Source organism: Zosterops lateralis, assembly GCF_965231275.1.
Source record: "Zosterops lateralis genome assembly, contig: HAP1_HAP1_SCAFFOLD_210, whole genome shotgun sequence".
In the NCBI taxonomy this organism is placed as follows: domain Eukaryota; kingdom Metazoa; phylum Chordata; class Aves; order Passeriformes; family Zosteropidae; genus Zosterops; species Zosterops lateralis.
Window position 1 is genome coordinate 20875 of NW_028154483.1, and position 25381 is coordinate 46255.

The following is a 25381-nucleotide window of genomic DNA, read 5'->3' on the forward strand; positions in this document are numbered from 1 at the left end:
CAGAGCGTGTGTGCCCCCGCGGGGCCCCCAGCCCGGTGTCACCCCCTTTTCTCTGTCCACAGAGCTCCTGAGCCGCCGGCGGCCGCAGCCCCTCCCCGTGGCCTCGGGCCCGGCCGGGACCCCCCGCTCCATCCACGAGATGATTTTGGGGGCCTCGTGTGTCCCCCCCCCGTGCCCAGAGCTGTCCCTGTGTCCCTGCCCTACTGCTCCCAATGTTCCCAATAAAGCTTCCCAGTTCGCCCCAGGTTCATTTATTGGGGGGTCTGTGGAGGGACTTGGGGGGACTCTGCAGGGGGACTGTGATTAGGGGAGGAGAGCAGAACAGGCCCCCAGATGGATCAACAATGGGGACCCCTGTGTGTCCCCCCTGTGTCACCCCACTCTGGGGACCCCTTGGAAGGCACCTGAACCCCAACACGACACCCAGTGAACCCCAAAAGGCACCAGGACTCCTCTAAGCCACCAGGGAAATTTGAGGACAGGGCGCATGGGGGGCACCCAGGCTGGGCCAAGAGCCCAGCACTGCCCCAGCCCAACTTTCCCTGCCTCTGGGAACTAGAAAGGAGGAGTGGGACCCCTCCCAATGAAATCTGGAGGTCCCAGCCCCTCCCTCACTCTTTTGGGGTCCCACACCCCTCTCTTACCCTGCTCTTCCACCCCTTTCACACTGCCCCCCAATCCCCATTCCTCTCCCCCATGCTGGGTTTTAGGTGTTCCAGGCCCCTCCTGCTCAGTCTGGGGGTCCCATCTTCCCTTTTCCTTAATTCAGGCACCTCCTGGCAGCATTTTCCTGGGAGGAATTCCTGACTTTGGGGAATTTTGAGGTGAAGTTGTTTGGGGAGACAGCTCTGTCTGGCTTTCCCCTCCCTGTTGTGGCCTCTCAGCTGCCCACGACACCCTGGGGCTGCTGGGATTTCCCTCCTGGGGACAAGGACGTTCATTCCTTTCCAGGAGCCCAATGCCCAGATGGGGGTCCAGGTCAGGGGCTCCTTGAGCAGCTGCCCCAGAACCTCCCCCAGGGTCTCCCAGCACAGCCAGAGCCGCTGGGCCTGGGGTCCCCAAGGCCCTCCCAGGAACCCTCAACTCCCTCAAACCCAGCATCCCCCACAGACCTTAAAGTTCCCCTCATGGCACTGGCCATGGCCATGTCCCCACATGTCACTGGCCATGTCCCACCCTGTCCTCACCCGTGGCTGTCTCCCCACCACATTCCCATCCCTGTCATTGTCCCTCATATCTCCGTCCATGCCCCTGTCCTCCCACATCCCCATGAATGGCCATGTCCACGTCCATGTGTCCCCATGTCTATGTCCCCCCATATCCTCACCCATGTCTTAGTTCAACGTCTTTATTTTTACCCCAGTTTCAGGTGTTCTGAAAGGATGAAAAGAAATGAAAAGCAAATCAAGGCCAAAAGAAAAGGATTTCTATGTCTGTGCTGGCTGAGGATCCACGTGCCTGAGTGGGAGGGAAGAAGCTTTTTCAGAGGGGTTTCCACCCCACTGTCTCCAAAATCTTGGTCTTTGCCCAAACCATCACCATTTGGCTGCAGAAGAAGCTCTTGGGCCAGATAAAATCAGAATGGAATCACTGAGGTTGGAAAAGACCTCAAGATTATCCAGTGTTGCTTGATGCCACCAGAAGATATGACTGAACTCAAAAGAATTTTTTGGGTTGAAAGACAACAAATCCACTCTCCCCAATGAATTCCTGATGTCAGTTTACATCCCCATGGATATTGCTGCCCCTCCATTCATCCAGGTGCCCATAGGGAGACAGGAACCCTGAGGTCGGAAAAGATCTCCAAGACCATGCAGTATTCCTTGATGCCACCAGAAGATGGGATTGAACACAAAAGATTTTCTGGGGTTGAAAGACCACAAGTCTGCTCTCCTCAAGGAATTCCCAATGTTGGTCTGTGTCCCAATGGATGTTCCTTCTCCTGCATTAATCCAGGTGCCCACAGGGATTCAGGAACCAGTGGATCCCCCCCCTCAGCCAGGTGTCTTCCCAACACGGATCACCAGGACCACGGATCACCAGGGCTCTGCCCAACGGGGTCACTGGGGATCATCCAACGCCGATCCTCCCATGGGGGATGGAGCTGGAGCAGCGCACGAAGCTCTTCCCGCACTCAGGACACTCGCGGGGCTTCCCTTATGGTGCCTCTGTTGGTGTTGGGTCAAGTCACACTTGCCTGAGAAGCCCTTCCCACACTCAGGACACTCGTAGGGCCTCTCCCCGGTGTGGATGTGCTGGTGCCTGATGAGGTTGGAGTTGCAATTGAAGCCCTTCCCACAGTCGGGGCAGCGGAAGGGCCTCTCCTCTGTGTGAATCCGCTGATGTTTGAGGAGATCAGAGCTGGTCTGAAACCTCTTCCCACACTCAGGACACTCGTAGGGCCTCTCCCCAGTGTGGATACTCTGGTGTTTTCTCAGGTCAGAGCTCCATCCAAAGCTCTTCCCACATTCCAAGCAGGTGTAGGGCCGTTCCCCAGTGTGGATCACCCGGTGCCGGATAAGGGCCGAACTTTCTCTGAAGCTCTTCCCACACTCCCCACACTTGTAGGGCTTTTCCCCAGTGTGAATCCTCTGGTGTTTCCTGATGCTGGAGCTGTGGCTGAAGCTCTTCCCACATTCCCCACACTCATAGGGCCGTTCCCCAGTATGGATTACCTGGTGGTACATCAGGCTGGTGCAGTCTCTGAAGCTCTTCCCACATTCCCCACACTCATAGGGCTTTTCCCCAGTGTGAATCCTCTGGTGCCGGCTCAGGTTGGAGCTGTGACTGAAGCTCTTTCCACATTCCCCACACTCGTAGGGCCTCTCCCCAGTGTGGATCACCTGGTGTTTCTTCAGGAAGAACATGCAGCTGAAATCCTTCCCACATTCACGGCACTTGTGGGGCTTCTCCCCTCCATGAGGCTTCTCCACCAGCTCTGAGCTCCGCCTGGATCTCCGGCCGCCCTCCTGGCACAGGGCGGCTCTTTCCTCCTCGCAGCTCCCTGGGCTGGGTTTGCAGCCCCTCCTCCTGCGGGATCTCCTGGGCTTTTCGTCCTCCTCCATCTGGGCACTCCTTGGCAATGAAAAATCCTGGTTTGGGAAAAAACAAATGGAAAGCACTTTAGGCGGGGGGTTCCTCCTTCCCCAAGCTATTCTCAAGAAGTCAGTGGGCACCTTGTGTCTGTGAAAACCTCCCAAACACCAAGATTCAGCCCAAAAGTCCTCCAAACACCAAGACACAGATAAAAAACTCCCCAAACACCAAGACTCAGCCAAAACCGCTTCTAAAATATAAAGATTCAGCCCCTTGCAAACAACCAAAGCATCAACATTTAGCCCAATAAAACTGAGAAACATCAAGATTCACCCCCACGAAAATCGTGGATCCTCCTCCTGGTCACCTGCTGCATGTGAGGGGGGCAACACTCCTGGGGCTGGGGGGAGGCTGCAGATACAGGGAGGGTGTTGGAGTCCAGGGCATCCCTCTGGGCGCCCTGGGAAGTCACAGACCTCGGTAGAGAGGCCTGGGACCCAAAAAAGAGGGTCTGGGGTCTGTGCAGGGGGATTTGCCTGGCACAGAGCCCAGGAAGACACAGTCTTTGATTTTGGTCCATGAGAAAAACATCCAACAGAGAGAAGAATTGCAAGTCACAAAGGTGTTACTGAGAGTAGTGTAGTTATCACTGTGCAGAAGATTTTGTAGTTATGGATTTTTAGAATGTAGATGCAAAGGGACAAGATGGTGGTTTTAGGGCGGTGCCCTGGGTTCTTCTTCTTCTCCCTTGGCATCCATCTTCTGCAGTGATGTGGGCACAAAATAGTTTCAGTGGATTGGATCAAAGTAGACATGACCCTGTTAGTATAGGTGATAGACATTGGCATAGAATTGTAAACAATGGGTACGTAGTTATGTGTATAAGAGGTAGCGACCTCCCATCACGGAGGGGAGTCGCCTTGTGTCCAAGCTGCTGTGAACACCATGGCCGGACACAGGGGAGTCGCCTTGTGTCCGAGCTGCAGTGGACATCATGGCAGGACACAGGGGAAGGGGAGTCACCTCGTGTCCAGGCTGCTGTGAACATCTTGGCAGGACACAGAGAATTGTAAGATAAGAACTAATAAACAACGCGAGAAACCAGAAAACCAAGACCTTGAGACTCCTCATCATTCTCGCGCCGAACACCGAGCACCGAGCTGAGCACAGAACACAGAGACACAGAGTCAGACAGCAGACCCATAATCCTTCAGGGGTCAAGAGGGAAAATGACTCCCTTCGTGCCCACACGAACCACCAGCCAGCCTTGGAATCTCGGGTGAGAAACAACCGACTAAAACCCGAGATTTGGCGTCCCTGGTTGGGCACAGGTGTGGGCAGAATCGGTGCTTTCCAGTGGACACAGCAAGACCTCTGAAGGAAAGAAGACAAGCTGAGAAGACAGGGGAAGAAATCTCTAACCAGAGATGTCAGCGGATTGCAAATTCACCTCGGACCGACGAGTTCCAAGGGCCCAGGACTCGTCTCCTGAAATCTGCAGGTCGGTGATCAGGAAACCTCCGAACTGAATTTGAGAACACCTGCACTGCATTCTTCGATTTTGGTAAGAACAGTTAAATTTAGAACACGGGAGGAGACCCTCTCCCGGGAAAAATAAGGGAAAAACCTTCTCCGTGCAGCAGCAGTGTAGCGGGGAGGGAGGAAAGAAACACCTCACCCGCTGGCCTGCAGCCAGCACGGGGTCTGTCTGTGGCCAGCAGCAGCAGCGGGTTCTTTTGCTGGCCGGCAGCCAGGCAGGTCCTGTCGTCTGTTATCAGCAGACGGGTCTCATACACCTCTTACAGGAGGTGGGGAAGGGGAGAGCCATCAGCCTCCTCTGAGTTTTAATAGGAAAGGAGAGATACCAGCACCCTCAGGATTACCGCAGGGAGGTAAAAAAACCCTCGAGACAGGGGAGTCAGCAGGTCTCCTTGAGTTTAGCACAGAAAAGTCATCAACTTTCCCTGGGTTCGCCACAGTTCTCAGGAATTCAGTCCCAGAAATTCGTCTCGGGAAAGTCAAAACTTCTAATCCATCCCGAGATAAGGACATGCTTGTTTTCGAGGCGTGTTCCGTGAGCACGGGACACTTGCCGCAGCAGTGGGGGAGGGAGAGGTGAGACAAAGTGCATCCAGGAGTCTTTGCAGCCCCCCTCAGACACAGCGCGTTCAGACACAGCCTGAAAGTTTTCCACTGCCCTTTCCCCTTCAGCGCAGGGACAGACAGAGAGAGGGGGGAAGGGGGAGTGGAGGAGACACCAGGAAAACAGGGAAAACAAGCCCAGATCGCGTCAGTGGTGAGAGATAACACTGCGGCGTGTGCGCGCGAAAGCGATCGCGACTGGGGGCGGCCGGGGAGTGCCCCGTGTCGGGACAGCGCGGGCTGCGGGGGCGGCGCGGGCGGAGCAGGGCCTGTGTCGCGGAGCGCGAGTGAGGAGCCGGAACAGGCAGAGAAAGTACAGAGTTGGAAACTACAAACCCCAGAAAGCCTTGCGGTTGGTGCATGCGCAGTGACAGAGCCAAGATGGACGGCGCAAGTGCAAAGCTAGAAACTACAAATCCCAGAAGGCCTTGCGGCAGGCAGAGAGCGAGTGGGATGCAGCTGGAGCAGTGGGATCGCTCCAGGCGGGACAAACCCCGACAGAGAGCGAGACGCGGGTAGCGCCGGGGCGGCACAGGCAGTGCCGAGGCAGGTGGTGCCAGCGCAGGCAGGACCGGGGCAGGCAAAGGCAGAGCAAGCAGGGAGGAGGCGTGGCCAGGGCGGAGAGTTTCTCCAAGGCGCCACCCCCTCAGAGCAAGTGCTGCAGAGCCTGACCCCGCCCACAAGCGGCACTTTGACATTGCCAGTCCAGTTCCCTCAAGTTTTCCTTTCAGCAAAAGGTAGCCAAGTTTCCCTTGAATCCACTGCACACACCCTTTCTTCATTTATCCTTCGGCTACATGCTGGGTTTACCCTTTTCTTAGAGTTTTAAAGTCTCCACTCCTCATCCAGGAGAGGGAGGGATGCCGGGGAAGGCAGTAACCCTCGGGGTTAGGAGGGGCTGCATTCAGGCAAAATAATAATTCAATTAAAGTTACAGGTTTTCTGAATTCAGAAGCAGAGATCTGGAAATCATTGGATGTTTGCAAAGCAGCTGCATGATCAGGAGCAAAAGACTTATTGTCATGACATGGAAAAGGATTTTTGATTATAGTGTTGATGTATTTGGATCCAAGTTGATTTGTGTTTTAGTATTGTATTGACATTAGAAGGGATTTCTACGTGGTTTTAAGATTTGTTAAGTAAGTAAAGTTGAATTTAAGATAAGGATTGATAAAGTTTAAGTGATAGATTTATATTTTATAAATTTAAAGTTTTATTGTATGTAAATTTTAAATGTATTTTATATTAAGCTAAATAAGTTTTAAGATAAATAAGTTAAGAGAATAAGTTTTAAGATAAGTTAAGTTTTAAGTTAAGTAAGTGAAAGTTAAGATAATAAATAAGTTAAAATAATAAGGTAATAAGATAAGTTGGTAAAATAAGATAAGTTTAAGATAATAAGTTTTAAGTAATAAGTATTGTTAATTGTATCATGATACATTTCAAAATTCTCCTTTATGTTCTTTAGTTGTTTAAGCATTTCATAATTGTTGTTGTTAAGAGCTTTGTTCCAAAAATGTATTAAAGGATATCACTCTAGATAAGGCCAGGGTTTTGGCCACACTTTGGCTTTAACTAGAGGAGAGATGTGTCCATCAACAAGCACAGATGTTGCATGTGAAACTTTTCCTGATGGATTTCAGGTTTTAACAAGAGTTGTGCATTTTCCATCAAAGTACAGTTTTAACTAACCTATGGCAAAGAAGTAGCTTTTGTTTCTGCAGATACAGAACACAAGTGAATTTCTGCAAAGAATGTGGAAATCATGTCAAGCGCAGAAGCTCTGACAGCTTCAAGAGTGGAGAAGAAAGCACGCAGATGTGAACCAGTGTCAAGACTGCAGACATCTTTCATTCTGCATGCAAGGACTTATATCTTGCGTTTTCTTTTCATTCTGTATTGCATGAATTTGTCAGATGGTTCAGAATCAATTCATGAGAGCACAGAGCGGTTGGGAAATGGAGTGAACAAACACGGAGAAGAAACCAGATCACAGATGAATGGCATGTTTGATTTCTTCAACCTTTCACGGTTGTGGAAGAAAATTTTGAAAAAAATTGTATGTATTTTATTGAGACTTGTAATTCTTCTCATGATCAAGTCGTGTTTGCTTTAATGCATATGGCAAAGCAGCCAAAGAGGTGTTTTTTGGTGAAAACAAAGGGGGGAGATGTTGGAGTCCAGGGCATCCCTCTGGGCGCCCTGGGAAGTCACAGACCTCGGTAGAGAGGCCTGGGACCCAAAAAAGAGGGTCTGGGGTCTGTGCAGGGGGATTTGCCTGGCACAGAGCCCAGGAAGACACAGTCTTTGATTTTGGTCCATGAGAAAAACATCCAACAGAGAGAAGAATTGCAAGTCACAAAGGTGTTACTGAGAGTAGTGTAGTTATCACTGTGCAGAAGATTTTGTAGTTATGGATTTTTAGAATGTAGATGCAAAGGGACAAGATGGTGGTTTTAGGGCGGTGCCCTGGGTTCTTCTTCTTCTCCCTTGGCATCCATCTTCTGCAGTGATGTGGGCACAAAATAGTTTCAGTGGATTGGATCAAAGTAGACATGACCCTGTTAGTATAGGTGATAGACATTGGCATAGAATTGTAAACAATGGGTACGTAGTTATGTGTATAAGAGGTAGCGACCTCCCATCACGGAGGGGAGTCGCCTTGTGTCCAAGCTGCTGTGAACACCATGGCCGGACACAGGGGAGTCGCCTTGTGTCCGAGCTGCAGTGGACATCATGGCAGGACACAGGGGAAGGGGAGTCACCTCGTGTCCAGGCTGCTGTGAACATCTTGGCAGGACACAGAGAATTGTAAGATAAGAACTAATAAACAACGCGAGAAACCAGAAAACCAAGACCTTGAGACTCCTCATCATTCTCGCGCCGAACACCGAGCACCGAGCTGAGCACAGCACACAGAGACACAGAGTCAGACAGCAGACCCTAAATCCTTCAGAGGTCAGGAGGGAAAATCACTCCCTTCGTGCCCACACGAGCCACCAGCCAGCCTTGGAATCTCGGGTGAGGAAACAACCGGATTAAAACCCGAGAGGAGGGGTGGAACCTTCTGCTGCCTCCTCTTTCTACTCCTCCTCCTCCTGTGTCCCTACTCCTTCTAACACTCCATTTCCTCCTACTATTCCTCTTTCTCCTGCACAATCCAACCTTCTCCTCCCATCTGCATCCTTTGAACATTTTGTTCTTCAATCCTGCTTCTCCTTCCCTTCCCCTCCTGCCCCAGGCCCAGCACCCACTGCCGGCTCCCTCTTCCCCCCCAAACCCACAGCATCCCACCGGAGAGGCACGGATGGAGCTGGGGCAGCTCGGGCTGGGGCAGCGCTGGGCTCTCGGCCGCTCCCGCCCGCACTCGCTCCCCACTGCAGCCGCTCCCGCCACGACAGCGCGGGGGGACTGAAGAGAGAAACAACAAGGATGACACCTCACCACCTGGGCCTGGGGCTGGACAACTGGGCTCCAACATGCAAATGGACCAAAACAGCAAAGTTTAGGACTTCGTGACCAGCCGTCCATGAGGAGACCATTTCAAGTCCACCTTGAGTGTAGCCCTGGTCAGGCTCCTGCCCTGCCCAAGGTCTGCCCTAAAGAGCTTTCAATAAATATCTGCTTTATTCTCTAGCTCTGTCCAGTCTCTGTTTCAGGCCAGCCTTCCCAAGGCATCATTCTCCCAGAGGTAATTAAGGACATGGACACCCAGAGGGGCAAGAAGGGAAGTCCAGAAGGGATTTAGACAGCAGGGGATGGATGGTGTTGGTGTGCTGGGAAGGGTGAGGGGGAAGGGGAGGGTGCAGGAATACAGTTAAGGCAAGAGGCAGCAGGAGGAATCTCTGTGGTGAGAAAGAAGATGATGGAGAAGAGCAGGAAGAGAAAAATACTGAGGACTGGGACGTTTTCAAGCAGGGTGTAATGCTCCAACTCTGGGAGCTGATGCAGATGGTTTGTAGCCCCGGTTGGCAGGAGAGGCAAACAAGGAGGTCAGGATCCCAGGGGGTTTCTCTGTGCTGGGGAGCGGCAGGAGCGGGCGCAGAGGGGCGGCACCGGGAGCACGGGCTGGGGGCCTGTGGGGAGCTGCGGGGCCGGGCCGGGGCTGTGGGGCAGCCGGGGCTCAGCGCCGGGCGCTGCCTGAGCCCACCACCCCCCGGGCAGGGCCGGCACTGGCCCCCGGCCCCCAGGAGGCTGCGGGACGCCCCGGCCGCTGCCCGGCCCCGTGGAGCTGCCGGCCCTGCCCGCCGGGGGAGCCGCCTTTGGACACTGCGGCACCACAGGCACCGGCTCTGGGATACGGGCTCTGCAGGGCACGGCCAGCACAAGCACCAGCGCCAAGGAAGGAAGGAAGGAAGGAAGGAAGGAAGGAAGAGCTGGGAAATGTGCATTATCCCGGGAAGGATCCAGATCATCTTTGAAGGATCTTGTTTGGGCCCTGCAGAAAGGAATGATTGTGCAGAAAGCTCAGCAGCTGTCAGAGGATGAGCACCCACAGGCACTCAGGGGGGCTGCACGAGGGGCACAAGAAGCCCCTGCAGCACTTGGGCACAAAGGCACAGCAGGTGAAGGCAAGAAGGGAGGAGGAAAAGGCCAAGCTGAAGGCAAAGGCCATGGCAGAGTTTCCACAGCCCCTGAGGGATGAAGCCCAGGGCCCAAGGGGGCCCCAGCACCGAGGGGACGGGCTCGGCCACAAGCACCTGGCACAGGCATTGCCCTCCTCGGCAGGGGAGAGCCCACCCAAACAGCCCCTGCCAAGGAAGCAGGGATCCATCTGCAGCCCACAGGGACACTGCAAGCACACACAGCAGCACCCTCAGCAGGAGCAAGTCCAGCCCTGCACGGACATGGATTCCTAGGGCTGCCAGAGCTCCCATTACACCAGGGACCCACCACACTGGAGCCCTTGACAACATTCAGCCTGGGGCTGCATCCACACGAGGCCTTTCCTCATACACACAGGGGCCTCTCCACCCACTCTCAATCTCAGAGCTAAGGGGGGAAAATGCCAAAAATGTCTTTGATTATCCAGGGGACAAGTGGGAAAGTTGAGCAGCTGTGTTTTATTAAACCACAATTAGCAGATGCCATGGATGGGTTTGAAATGCAGGAAGTTTTATTTGCTCCTCATTGTCATTGTAATTTTTTGGGAAGGTCTTTGATGGCTAAATTGGGAATGCAAATTAATATTGTAAAAGGTGGTACAGAGGCCAGTTCTCTTGTACCTTTGTGTCAAATGTCTGGCAAGGCCTGTGCTGAAGTGAACCCACAAGTGTGGGCAGCCCCAGGGAAAGAGAGAAAATTAGATTCCCAGCCTCTCCAAATTACTCTGAAGCAACCAGGACAAGTGGCGTCTAAAAGCAATACCCTATTCCCAGGGAGGGAAGAAAGGGCTTTATAATCTCAGGAGTAATGTTACCCAAGACTAAAAAGCAGCTGTGACGATTCTGAGGATTAATAGGGAACTGCAGGACCTGGATTGAGGATTCTCTGGTCGAGCCAGAACATTGGATGACTTTTTAACCCCACACAGTCGCAATGTTATGGTATGGACATGGGAAAAGGAACAAAACTTGAGAAATGAAAAAAACTTCCCCAAAATAATGATGCCCAACCTATGGCTCCTCCAGACTCAGAAAAGAAACTGGAATTGTATGTGAGTGTTAAACAGGGCCATGCCAAAGGAATTCTTGTGCTAAAATGTTTAACCCAGTGGCCAGAGTGGCCCCACTGTCTGCAGAATTGTGCAGCCACAGCTTGAATGGGACCTGAGGCCTGAAAACTGACAGCACAAGGATCTCCTGTTGTCCAAGTCTGGCATCAAGTTCAGGCTTTGAGAACCAAAAGAGCAGGGCTGGGTTATTACAGCAGGAAACTTGTTCAGTGGCACAGGAGGATTTAGAAGTGAGGACAGGGGAAGGGTTTAACCCAGACTCCTGTTGGAACAGCCTGCACAGGGGCTGGGGAGAAACCCATGACTGCACTGAGGTGACAGAGCTCCAGAGCCAGGCTGGGAGAGATTGATGAGACATTCCCTGGCCTCAGGGAGAAAAGGTGTTTCTGGATGGGGCTCCAAGGGCAGCAGAAGGGAAAAGAGTTACAAGACACACTGTTATTTAGGAAAGGGAATCAGACAAAGCACAGGTTACCCCCCACATGGTCAGCTCAACCGGCAGAGCTGTGTGTGCCTGTGAGAGCCTGGGACTGAAATGCCCTGAGCAGGAAGGCTGAAATATCTCCTGCTGACACCATGTCACCCAACAGGGGGGCCAAAAGCAATTCTGACTTCTGCAGTAATCACTGGATCACTTAGAAAGGTATTTCTGAAACAAATAATTCCAAGAGAAAGGATTGTGGAAGCAATAAACTACAATAGGGGAACTCATTTTACAGGAAAGATCCTTCAGGGGGTTCTGGCAGCTTTAGGAACACAATGGGACCTCCACAACCCCTGGCACCCCCAGAGCTCAGGTCAGGTAGAAAGAATGAATGGGGAAATAAAGAAACACCTTTGGAAGCTGCTGACAGAAACCAAGATGCCACAGGTGGGGCTTTTGCCATTGGCTCTGGCAAGAATAAGAGCCAGATCCAGGGCAGATATTCAATTATCTCCCTTGGAATTGATCTTTGGAATTCCTTCCCCTGGCAATTCTCCACCTAGTGCAGGCTGGAGATAAGGGATGTGTATTTAAAGCAGCCTGTGGCCAGAATCCTGTCTCCTGTGAAATCTCTCCCACTGGAAGCTGGGCTGGCACAGACCCTGCCTTGGGCCTTTGCTGTTCACACCATCCAACCAGGACATGGGGCCCTGCCTGAGGAGTGGGAAGAAGCACCACTGGGGGCCAAGTGGCCCATCCCAAGTGTCCCTGAGCACAGAAACAGCCCCAGCACAGCTCAGCACGGGGGGACCCCTCACCCTGGGCTCAAGGGCTCGGAAGGCCCAAAGGAGATTTGGACTTCCCGGCTGCAGGAGGAGGATGGGAGGCCACGACTGACCCGCCCTGAAGGCACCGGAGCAGCAGCCAGGGCTCCACAGCGGGGGAAGCCCCTGTGCCTGCCCACAGATCCTCTGCTGGAATAGTCTGCCTGGGCACCTCCTGGGCCATCTCCAGACACTGGGGGCCCAGCCTTGCTGCCGCTACTTCAGCTTCAGGGGTTTCTTAATTATTATCAGTTAGGGTTGTGCCAGAGTTGCCAGAATCGATTTTTAGTCTTAGGGGAAGAAGTAGCAAAAATCTTTTTTGCTTTGAATTCTTCTTGTGTATGTGTTTGTGTGGCTGTTTGCCATTAGCGATGGCAAAATTTTGGTATGCGTTTTCCAGGGTTCACCTAAAGGTTGCAATTGCAAAACTAGAAGAGCTTTAAAGGTGGCCCTGTAACTCGTAAACATTTAACAGAATACTTTTAAGAAAAAAACCAAAATAACAACAAATCTCCGGCCTCCAAAAATTCCCAAACAAAGAAAAAAACAAAAAAACAAAAAAAACCACAAAAAAACCCCACAAAAAACCCCAAACAAACAAACAAACAAACAACAACAACAAAGAAAAACAAACAAACTACAACCAAACAAACAAAAACCACTGGCTTTTGGGGGGGCACCACACGTGAGTCATTCAGTGGCTGCTCTGGAAGAGAAGCTCCATTCCAGAGAAATCACTTAGGAATCCAAGCCTGTGATTATTTAATTAGAGAAAAGAGATCAATTGATGCAGCCCTGGCTGGAGGGAGCCCCCAAAAATGGGGAAAAGATGAACGGCCACCACAACAAATCCTACAACACCCTGGACCAGCCCCTGGGAACCCAAACCAATTCACATCAGGAGCCAGAGAACACATTGATCATTCCAATGGCACAATTAGATTACAAGATGTCCACGAAATAATAACCAACCAGACAGATCCAGCTCCTCACTCTGGCCCACCAATCCACTCAAACCAAGAACACAACATTTCACCACGGGCTGGGATCAGATTATCTGTGAGCAGAAGGAGGAGGACAGGTTGGAAAATTAAATGACTCAAGGTGCTGTTGGCAAAGAGATGACAACAGAAAAGTGGTGAAACAGAAAACAAAGGAAATAAGAAAGCAGCTCATGTTCCGGTCCAAACGTGGAAAGGATGGGAATGGGACACGGTTTGGTGGCTCCCTGGCACACCAGGGGTTAAACGAATGCTTTTTCTCCTCTGTTGTGCTACAGCAACTCTCATCTTTGGGCCCTGCACCACACCTTGCTGAGGGCAGCTCATTCAGCAGCTGAGCAAGGGGATGCAGGTGGCAGCCAGGCCTCCTGAGCCACACACGGCTACAAAAGGACAGGGAACTGTACAAAATGACCCGATAATATTGGCTTTGACATTTGTGCATTAGTCTTTATATGTGGTTATTGATTGTAAGGATAGTGCAGTTTATAATCCCTTTTAGCTGCTTGCTAATAAAACTTATTTCTCATTTTAGTATGCACAGTAAAGCCCATGGAAATAGTAGTGTGATGAGTGTTATGTTGATGTATTCACCTTACAGCTTACAGAAATAATTATGTGATGAATGTATTGTACCATAGGCCTTAGAAAAATATAAAATGTTAAAATACTTCTTGTAACCGAGAGAACTGTGTAAAGCAATTAGGTTGTTTCCCACATCTGCTGACTGACCTCTCCAAGTGATAAGGGTGACACCAACCAGAGCACGGGAGAAGAATTAGAGAAGAATTTGTTACCTGTTCAGTATCTGGGAAGTGTGAAACAACAGGATGAAGCCACAAGAAGAAATAAAATATATTGACCTGATCCACAGGATGTTATTTAGATAAGCCAAAACAGAAAACAAAAAAAAGAAAAGTTTCTATAACAATGAAAGCTACCAAGAATATTTGAATAATGCATGAAACTCATGAACATGTATGTGCCTTAGTAAAGTAACAGTACAGAGATAACACTGTCTTAATGCACCCACGGGTCCCTTGGCTGATCGCCAGGAACACCCAGCGCTGGACATGGTCCTGCTTTTTCCCTTACTGAACTTTTGAAAAATATTCTAAGACTGAATATTCGTTTTTCTCAGAATTGAGGTCACTGACAATAATCCCAAAACCAAAGAGGACCCAGCAAGAAAAAACAGAGTCAAAGAGTGAATCTGCTTGGAGACAGGGCCAGGGACTGGGAGATAAGGGAGGAACGGGAGAATCCATCAGTTTCAGAAAATGTCCCTCATTGACACGGACTGTGCTCAGCCAAGGCCCTGCGAAATTCCTGAACACGGAGAAGAAGAACAAAGACTGAGCAGAGCCGTGAATATCGGATGTTCTACAAAAGGGGGGCGCATATTAACGAGGACATGCAGGAGGCGGATCGGGAAGTCGGAACTTTCCAAGGACCTTCGCCACGGGGCAAAGGGACAGGGAGATGCAGAAGGGAAAATCAGGAGAAAAAGGAGGCCGCGTCCTACAACAATTGGAGAGACCCCCCGGCAAAGGCCGCACGGCCTCTCCCTTTGTTCAGGAATAAAGTCACTTTTACAGGACTCCTCGGGCTCCTGTGGGGACACAAACCTCTGGCGACCTCTGGGAATTTTCCCGCACAGCCCCCCCCGGGGACAGGGCGGCCACCTCCGTCCTCCCCACAGGAACCGGGACGAGCCGGCGCTGCTCCGGCAGCGGCTCCTGCCGAGGCAGCGGCGGGAAGGAGAGCGCGGGCAGCCGCTCCCGCAGCGCCCTCAGGCCACGGGCAACACGGCGCCGACACGGCACAAGGAACCCGCCGGAGCCCCCTGCCGCCCCCTCGGCCCGCAGCCAGCCCCGAGCCCCGGCAGAACCGAGCGCGGCTCCCACCTGCGCTGGGGCCGCCTCCGAGCTCCGCCAGTGCCGCCTCACCGGGCTCCGGCCGCTGCCGCCGCTCCCGGGCCCGCACACGCGCTCCCACAATGGCGCCTCTGCCCAGCCACGGGCGCCCGGGGGGCGGCCCTGGCAACGGGCTTGGCCCCGCTCCGCCCAATCAGCGCGCGAGATCCCGCAGTGACGGCAGAAGCAGCCAATGGCGGCGGGCGCGGGGCGGGCTGTGCACACGGCACCGAGCCGCCTCCCTTTCCCTGCACTCGGCACCGCTCGGAAACCTCGGCTGAGGAGCGGCCCCGGCGCTGGGCCCGGCCCGGGCAGGAGGCCAAGGAACCGCTACTGCCCCGAACCGCCGGGAGCTCGGGGGGAGCGGGGCCTGAGGGCGCGGGGAGCTGCGGCTGAGGCCGGGCCGGGAACGGGAGCTCTTACTGGGCTCCTGCTGCTGGGTATCGTTAATGCTGTGGCTGGTGTTTGTTTGCCTGGTTATACACACCAGTAAAGAACTGTTATTCCTATCCCCACACCTTTGCCTCAGAGCCCCTTAGTTTTCAAATATTTTCTAATAATTCGGAGGGAGGGGATTTGAATTCTCCATTCCAAGGGAGGCTCCGGCTTTCCCTGGCACACACCTGTCTCTTTCAAACTAAAACAACACCGTTCTCTGAGTTAGTTATAATGTAAAAGACAGTTATAATATAAAATTTAGTTCTAATAGTTATAATATAAAAGCATTTCAGCATTGCGCAGTCTCTATTTTCATATTTCACAAAGGCCTACGATCTAAAATCGATTTATTATGCTGCCATTTATGTTTGCTATACAGTGCACACATAAACTGATAGATTATGTTATACCGAAAAGCGGCTGAAAGGAATTATAAATTGGACTGTATCAAAATTGTTGTGATCAATAACAATGTGCAAAAGCTGATACATGAATGTGAAACTCAATATTGTATTGTCATTGCTATTGCCATTGATATTGTCATTTATAACCCCCAGGTCTGGTGCTTCTCCTGCAGGCACTGAGGGGGCTCATTCACCCCCTGCCCCCGCATCCCTGAGTGTCCCCAGAGTGTCCCCAGTGATGTCACCCCAGGAATTCCCATCAGGATTTGGGACAGTTTCAATGAAAATTTCTGGAAAATTCCCCAAATTTGTCCCAAATACCATGTGGTGAGGGGTAGGGGACAAGTGACACCAGCGATTTTCCTGATGATGTCACTGCCCCTATGATGTCACACTGGTGACCTCACTGTCCTCGATGGCTCTTTGGCACTGCTCGGCCACCGCGCGTCCAAGGGGCCACCAGGGCCACCAGAGCCACCACAGGGACTCCAGAGGAACTTATGGATTTCCTCAACTGTCCCCAGCAGGTGATCCGTGATCAGGCAGGCACTGGCCTCCCACAGCCATTTGGCCCCACACAGCAGCTTGGCCTTGGCCACCACGGCCTCGGGGTCATCAGGGGACTCCTCCTCTGTGCACTCCTCACTGTCCATGAGGCCCTCGAGCCAGGATTCCAGGTCCCAGGGGAACGTGGTGCCTTCATCACACATGTTTGACAAGCGCTTCATCAGCTGCCAGGCCTCCTTCACCCGCTGTCCCCTACTGGTGGCCACCCCCGCCTGCCTGGTGGCCACCACGGGCTCTTCCCTGGCTTCGGTGGCCGCCACGGGGGAATCGAGTGCAGCCACTGCCGAGGGCAGGGCCACCAGGTTGTCCCCAGCTCTCCCCTGGCTGCGGGGAGGTCGTCTCATCCCACAGGTCCCCGGCCAGGCCGGTGGTGGTGTCTTCGGCGGGGCATGGAACTTCAAGTTGTTGGAGATGTTCCAGGCGTCTCAGGACATCTGGCTCCACCTCCCACCAAATACGTCCAGTGACTCCTCCCAGGCTTTCTCTGCGGTTCTCACATCCTCCTGGGTGGGCCTCGGGGTGGCCCTGAGGGTGGTCAGGGCCTGGCACAGGAAGGTGACAGCGATGTGGTCCAGGGTGTCCCACAGGGTCCAGATCAATCTCCTCAGGTCTCTGTGCAGGGACTCCGGGTACAGGAGTCGCCACTCGTTCTTGTGTAGCGCGGTCACAGTGGCCACCACCTTGCCCAGGATGGCCACCACGGCCACCACACCCTCCAGATCCTGGGGAGGGGACAGGGACCTTGTGGCTTCCTGGGTGACCTCCTGGGGTGGCCCCTGTTCCCCCCCATGGTCCCCTTTGTCCTCTCCCTGGAGAGCTCAGCTGTCCCCTCTGTCCCATTGTCACCCCCTCATCCACTCCTGCCACTTCCCTGCCACCCCCTGCTGCCCCACCCCCCCACCCTTGGTTCCTTCACCCATCTGTCACCTCTTCCCTTCCTCCCATGCCATCCTGTCCCCTCCTGCCACCCCCCATCTCCCCCCTGTCCCCTTCCGCCCTCCTGCGCTGGGATTGCGGCACCTGTTGAGTGCTCATGGCCGCTGGGGACACGGCGGGGACACCTTGGGGACACTCTGGAGACACTGTGGGCACACTCTGGGCACACTCCGGGAACGAATAGGACCAATGTGTTCTCTGGCTCCTGATGTGAATTGGTTTGGGTTCCCCGGGGTTGGTCCAGGGTGTTGTAGGATTTGTTGTGGTGGCCGTTCATCTTTTCCCCATTTTTGGGGGCTCCCTCCAGCCAGGGCTGCATCAATTGATCTCTTTTCTCTAATTAAATCATCCCAGACTTGGATTCCCAAGTGATTTCTCTGAGCCTGTGGTAGCACAAACAGCCCAGTGGTCTGATGCTCCCTGTGTGACACAGACAGTGCCAGCACATGTTGGAGTGGGGAGAGGGATGATTCCCCCCACTTCTTGTAGTGAAGTTTTCACACCATTCTCCACTGGCTGTTTCCCTTTGCAGCTGAAGCAATTTGTGTTGCAGAGTCAGATCTCCTCCCTGTGGGCTCTGCCTTTGGCTGTGCCAATTCCATCTGTGCAAGCAGGCAGAGCTTGGGCTGAGGGGCAGAGGGAATCAGCCCAATTCCTCCCGCAGGCAAGAAGAGCCTGGTGCACTGTCCCCACTTTTCCCCAGCAGTGTTAATTTGCATTTCTAAAGCTCCTCTCCTGGCTGCCTGGAATGGAGCTTCTCTTCCAGAGCAGCCACTGAATGACTCACATGTGCCCCCCCACAATCTGCTTTTAAGTGTTAATTTAACTGTTTAATTCTTTTAACTGTTTATGCATTAAAGGGTCACCTTTAAAGCCCTTCTGGTTTTGCAAAATGCAGCCTAAAGATGAACATCGAAAAACCCAAACAGAAATTTTGCCATCACTAAGAGCCTCACACAAACATAGACAAAAACATTTCAAAGTAATGTAGTTTTATTTACTTTTCCTCCTAGGAGTAGGAATTGATTCTCACACCCCTGGTCCAAACGTAACTGACAATATAAAAGCAGGATTGTTATGAGAAATTATTCTGGTGGTGTAATCTTGTCACAGAAACTGCGAGAAAAACAGAATTACTCCAACAATATTTTTAGTGTTAGAGAGTCAAGGCATTACTTGATTTTGGCCAGGATGTGTAACAGAAATCATTTCATCCACTTGTAGCCAGGGTGTGCAGTGGAAATCATTCAAAACTCAAACATGTGAGTTTTACTGGATTTTTCCTAAACTTTCTACAGTCTGAACCCATAGAAATCCATTGGTTTGATGTTCATTGCTTCCAAGTCGATGAGCTCTGAGTATTTGGTTTCCTATTGGAACCGGATTTCTTTGCCTCTGATGTTAATTAGGTCCCCACTCCTGGATTTCCTCATCAGCCTTTTCCAGACCAGGTGTCTCCAGCTATTTCGGGGCAGTGTCTGGGGTAGATGTTGGTTGCTGTTTGCTGATGGTCGTTAATGTTTTGTTGATGGTCGTTGTCTTTGTGGGTGTCTTTTGGGCTATTCCCAGTCTGCTGAGATGTTAAACTCATCTCTGTTGAGTGGTGTAACATCCTTTAAAAGATAATATTTAAAATTCCTTTCCCAGGGCAAAGGCAAACCAAGCCTGACTAGAGAAATAAGATTTTTTTTTAAATTTGAACTTGGTATATTTTGGAGCAATGTGATCCCATCCAGCCCCGTGTGTGAGTGTGACTGAGAGGCAGAATGGAATTGTCCCGTTGTGTTCCCCAGCCCCTGTGGCGAGTGCAGGCACAGAAAGCCCTGAAGCTGAAGCAGTGGCAGCAAGGCTGGGCCCCCAGTGTCTGGAGATGGCCCAGGAGGTGCCCAGGCAGACTATTCCAGCAGAGGATCTGTGGGCAGGCACAGGGGCTTCCCCCGCTGTGGAGCCCTGGCTGCTGCTCCGGTGCCTTCAGGGCGGGTCAGTCGTGGCCTCCCATCCTCCTCCTGCAGCCGGGAAGTCCAAATCTCCTTTGGGCCTTCCGAGCCCTTGAGCCCAGGGTGAGGGGTCCCCCCGTGCTGAGCTGTGCTGGGGCTGTTTCTGTGCTCAGGGACACTTGGGATGGGCCACTTGGCCCCCAGTGGTGCTTCTTCCCACTCCTCAGGCAGGGCCCCATGTCCTGGTTGGATGGTGTGAACAGCAAAGTCCCAAGGCAGGGTCTGTGCCAGCCCAGCTTCCAGTGGGAGAGATTTCACAGGAGACAGGATTCTGGCCACAGGCTGCTTTAAATACACATCCCTTATCTCCAGCCTGCACTAGGTGGAGAATTGCCAGGGGAAGGAATTCCAAAGATCAATTCCAAGGGAGATAATTGAATATGTGCCCTGGATCTGGCTCTTATTCTTGCCAGAGCCAATGGCAAAAGCCCCACCTGTGGCATCTTGGTTTCTGTCAGCAGCTTCCAAAGGTGTTTCTTTATTTCCCCATTCATTCTTTCTACCTGACCTGAGCTCTGGGGGTGCCAGGGGTTGTGGAGGTCCCATTGTGTTCCTAAAGCTGCCAGAACCCCCTGAAGGATCTTTCCTGTAAAATGAGTTCCCCTATTGTAGTTTATTGCTTCCACAATCCTTTCTCTTGGAATTATTTGTTTCAGAAATACCTTTCTAAGTGATCCAGTGATTACTGCAGAAGTCAGAATTGCTTTTGGCCACCCTGTTGGGTGACATGGTGTCAGCAGGAGATATTTCAGCCTTCCTGCTCAGGGCATTTCAGTCCCAGGCTCTCACAGGCACACACAGCTCTGCCGGTTGAGCTGACCATGTGGGGGGTAACCTGTGCTTTGTCTGATTCCCTTTCCTAAATAACAGTGTGTCTTGTAACTCTTTTCCCTTCTGCTGCCCTTGGAGCCCCATCCAGAAACACCTTTTCTCCCTGAGGCCAGGGAATGTCTCATCAATCTCTCCCAGCCTGGCTCTGGAGCTCTGTCACCTCAGTGCAGTCATGGGTTTCTCCCCAGCCCCTGTGCAGGCTGTTCCAACAGGAGGCTGGGTTAAACCCTTCCCCCTGTCCTCACTTCTAAATCCTCCTGTGCCACTGAACAAGTTTCCTGCTGTAATAACCCAGCCCTGCTCTTTTGGTTCTCAAAGCCTGAACTTGATGCCAGACTTGGACAACAGGAGATCCTTGTGCTGTCAGTTTTCAGGCCTCAGGTCCCATTCAAGCTGTGGCTGCACAATTCTGCAGACAGTGGGGCCACTCTGGCCACTGGGTTAAACATTTTAGCACAAGAATTCCTTTGGCATGGCCCTGTTTAACACTCACATACAATTCCAGTTTCTTTTCTAAGTCTGGAGGAGCCATAGGTTGGGCATCATTATTTTGGGGAAGTTTTTTTCATTTCTCAAGTTTTGTTCCCTTTCCCATGTCCATACCATAACATTGAGACTGTGTGGGGTTAAAAAGTCATACAATGTTTTAGCTGGAGCAGAGAATCCTCAATCCAGGTCCTGCAATTCCCAATTGTGAAAAACGAGGTTCACTTTTTGGTAAATTTAAAAAACTATGTTTAATAAAATAATTCAGACAATTAGGAGATAAAAAAAGCCAAGTACGGCCGGCCGGGTGACTTGGCACTCAGCCAAGTCCACACTTTGCTTTCTCAGAGACACTTGTTAAATACCCTTCCTGTTATATCGATATATGAATATTCATAAAATTCCATAAACTAGTTTCCATATTCCAGGAACTGTTTTGCATGGCCCCTCCTTGGGTCCGCCTTTTTAGAGCATGCGTGTTTCGTGGCTGTGTCCTTTTTATCGCGTCCAGCTTGGGCCTTGGTCCGTGCTTTCTGCAGGTGGGAGATGCTGATAGTTGGTGTATCAATAGCAGGGTCCTCTTTACATGTTCACTGGATGTTATCCCAACCAAACAGACAGTTTAAGCATATTACATCAACCACTCCCATTATATCTAATCTTCTTTTACCAATAGCAGAAATAAACTTATATCCTATATCCTTACTATGTTATTAATCATATAGCACACATCTTGCGAAAAGCCAATTTTATAATACGCACATATAGCAAACCCCACTCCTTCTTTTAGAATTCATTTGGCTTTGAGCCACATTCCTTGTTTTCCAGCTTCCATTATTTCCTCTTATAGACACTTTCCAACCAGTCACCACTGGTCCTCAATTTTTCCGCAATTTAATATTTTCCCAATTATGAATACAACTGTCTAATTTGGATGGGTTATAACAGTGACTGTCAATATGGGTATGTGTAATAAGAAAGGAACCTCGGTGTCTTTTCATATAGAACTTTCAATAGTATCTGTAGCATGATTTTGCCAATATCCCATAAGGGAAAAGACAAAGAATGAGTGTCAGAAGAAGGAATGACAGAGGTCTGGTATGGCTTATACCTCCACCCTCCATGCCTATGGGGTTGCAACCCACAGCAGGAGTAGATGATCTTCTTGGTGGCAAGTACAGCGGCCAACCCAGTCTTGCCCTCTATTTCCTTGTCAATTCTGTTTGTTTGTTTGTTTGTTTGTATGTTTGTTAGTTTTCAGACAAATTGCCTTTGACATTTTTTTTAACCGTAATTCTCTCCACTGTTCCTCAGGTATTTCCCACTCAACAGGCACTGGTAATCCCCATTTACTGGGATATATGTGCACATGCATCACTAAAAGGCAGTAAAGTCTTTTAATCCAAAGGCCAGCTGCAAAGCCTTTTTAGAACTGACAATTAATTATGCTGGCCAGAGCTGCACTTCGAGTAAAACTGCGCCTTTAGTTCAGCTATTCCATGTACTGTGACTTTTCCGCATGATCATTCTACTGAAATTAGGGTGTCATCTTCCTCTCTGGGGAATCACTTCTGATACTATTTAATTTTTGAAAGCTTCCACCTTTTTAACTGTAACTAGGATTGAGGGACAGGTTAAAAAGAAATTTAAAGAGAGAGAAAAAAATCTACTCAACAAAAAAATAACTTAAACTACAGAGAGAAAGAAAAAAGAAACAACTCCAGAAACTTCTTTTACCCCTTTACTTCTTTCTTTTCTATTGAAGTATTTATGGACTAGTCTTAACTTGTTAACTTAATAAATATTCTGATGTTAGAGTTTTATCATATTGAAGGTTTCTGGTGGGCCGATCCTCTGCTCAGCCTATTCTTAGGGCAGGAAGACAATGAATTCTTGCTATTCTAGAAGATTTTCCTTCACTATTTAGGAGAACTTAGAAAGATACATACACTATAGGATTTATTTCTATCTAAGGCAAAAACACTCACTCAATTTGACATGCATTGATTTGAAAGATTAGATACTCCTTAGAAACTTCGATGAGAACCCCCTTTGACAATCAACACCACCAGTTTTGTGAGCTAGGTCTCATCTGCAGCCAGCTGGAAAACTAAGAAAAAAAACTTCCAAAACAGTTTCTGCAAAATTTATAGTAACTTATCAAGCAGGGAAATAAATGAAACTACTAGAAAAATTTTGCATATACCACAATAATATTTCTAAGCAGCAAGTATTTTGTCATTCATACTATCTCTCCTTATATTCCACAAGAAAATCTGACATCTTCTTATATAAAAAAGAAAACCAAAACACCTTCAAAAGTTTCTTAACAAAGACACACAAAGAACTGCCCATAAAAAAAGAAAAAAAAAAAAAAACCAAAAAACCTTCTCCACCTATACCTACATCTCAACCTCTGTCTAAGAGGCAGATGACAAAGTTTTTCCACCTTATAAAGTTATATAATTAGTACCTTAAATTATTTTTGATCCACCCACTTGAAGAGCAAATCTTTATATCCTTTCTCATGACTTCTAACTAGTAGAAGAAAAATTTGCTCTTGAGAATAAACCTGACAGAATTAGATTTCTATCAGTAATTATCTGTACCTTTTTGTGGGGACAACACTGCCAGCGTAACTGAAGAATGTCCTGTATTGGTTACAAATGTTGTGTGTGTACACAAAGGAATCACAGCTCCTGTATTAACTTTGACACAGTACCAGTTTAGTTGAAAACTCTTTCCTTAGTTCCCACTCTGCCGGGTAGTAGTTCACCCTATATTTTGTGAGCACTAACATATCCTCTTGGTATTTCACATAGGCGCTCTTCTCTGCCCTCCCTCTTTAAACAAAACAGATTAATAAGTAATAAAATGTCTTTAAGTTAGTATGAAAGAAGTACCTTAAACACACACAAAAATAGGAAAAATAAAAGAGGCAAAAACATATTGTTTGTTCTGTAAGATATAAAACCTAAAATAAATTAGCCAAAACGTTAGGGATATGGAGCCCGTCTTCTTCTTGTGATTTTCATGTACCTGCAATATTATACAGTGGAGTGACATAAACACTTTCAAAAAACAACATTACATATTTCAATTTCAACTCCCCACACTAGAATTACTTGCAAGTCCATTTCCTTTGTAGCTGTGAAGAAACAGAGGTAGCATTTGACAGACCGGACTGATTTTTAGGTGTTATGCAGAGAAGTAAAACAGAGAAAGTCCTTTGTCCAAAACTTCCAAATTTACTTGAGTCTTTTCCAGTTCATGACCACTCAGCTCTGTTTAAAATTCAACTTTGTATCACCTGGTTTAGATGCTACAGTTCATTCTTGGGTTCTCACACCGGTCTCTTGATTTTGCTGACGTTGATTCAAAACTTGCAGCTTTAGTTTTTCAGCCATACCGCAGCTTCAGTTGCCTGCAATACCTGAAAAAGCATCTTCCCACTGTGGGGTTAAAGAACTTCCTCTCCCATTTTTGCAATTGTAAAGCTATACCCTCTTAACATTAATTTCTCTTTATTTCATAATTTAAACATTATCTCATAGGGTGTTACTTTCAGGTTCCAATCTGGGTTGCATCTGGATTCCCAACATACATTTTACTCATGGCATTTGAGCATTAATTTTGTTTAAAAAAATTCCCAATAACAAAAGATCTAATTTCATCCATAATTCCTTCTTCTTCTAATTCCTTCTTATCAAACACCAGAACACTCACAACTCTTTTGACTCCAATCTCCTGTTCCATTAAAACTATTCCTTCCTATTTCTGAGGTCACCCACCCCAGCATTTGATGTCTTATAGCTCTCTTTAGGCAATTTCAATGCACTCCCAAAAAACCAAAAACCAAACCACCCTCTCCCTTTTTCCCCCGAGGCACAGAAAACTCATCAGCTCAGCAGCACAGCACCATGTGCTGCATACACCATCTTTCAAAACAAAAACTCCTATTTTACCTCAGCAGTCTATATTACACATACATTCACTCAAGAAGAACAATAACAACAACAACAATAAAAGCTTTTCAAAACTCAAATCAAGACAATTTTGGATTCTAACTAGGCTTCCTGTCTCAAAGAGAAAGTCATTCATTACAGATGTAAGAACAGAATCTGTTTCATGGATTAATTCTTCTAAGGCAGAGGGGAGAAAAACAGGACTCCACGCCGAGCCCTCCAAGAACGAGGGGGTGTGAACAACCTCTGTTGTAACAGAAGCAGGTGAGGACAGGGCTGCGGGGAAATGGATGGCGGTGGAGTGGTCGGAGCAGTGGGACCCCCGGTGTGGCAGGCGGAGTGGCCACGGTCAGGGCAGCCAAGGCTGGGTGAGACTGAGCTCCCGGTGGGTTTAGGGCTGGCGCGGGGGCCGAGGGGAACGGGAGCACAGGCGGTGGCGCCAGTTGGGGCAAGGGCAGGGGCAGGGGCGGGCAGGCAGCAGCACAGGGGCCAACGCTTCAAAGAGACCCCAATCCTCCTCCTCCCCCTCCCATTCCGCTTCCCGCGTTTCTGTCATTGCAAACAACCTTCTTGAACCTGAATTCTTCATTAATTCCCTCGCAGTTCCCCCTCTTTGTGAGCACAACTCCTCAGAATTCCACTCTGGCCTGCAGTTCCCCTCTTTCCTTTCAGACATTTTAACCCTTTCAACAATTCACTTCTTTAACACAAATAAACTCCACAACAAGCACACCTCTTCA

General features: G+C 49.9%; 1 protein-coding gene across 1 annotated transcript; it reads right to left on the reverse strand.

Annotated features, from left to right (window-relative positions):
- Nucleotides 1-1335: 1335 nt before the first annotated feature.
- On the reverse strand, nucleotides 1336-15111 carry LOC310923697 (uncharacterized protein). The gene is made up of 2 exons (XM_083885624.1): nucleotides 15009-15111; nucleotides 1336-3092 (listed from the first exon to the last, which is right to left on the reverse strand). The coding sequence occupies exon 2, from the start codon at nucleotides 3063-3065 to the stop codon at nucleotides 2061-2063; it is 1005 nt and encodes a 334-aa protein (XP_083741750.1). The 5' UTR covers nucleotides 3066-3092; nucleotides 15009-15111; the 3' UTR covers nucleotides 1336-2060.
- Between the last annotated feature and the right edge of the window lie 10270 nt (nucleotides 15112-25381).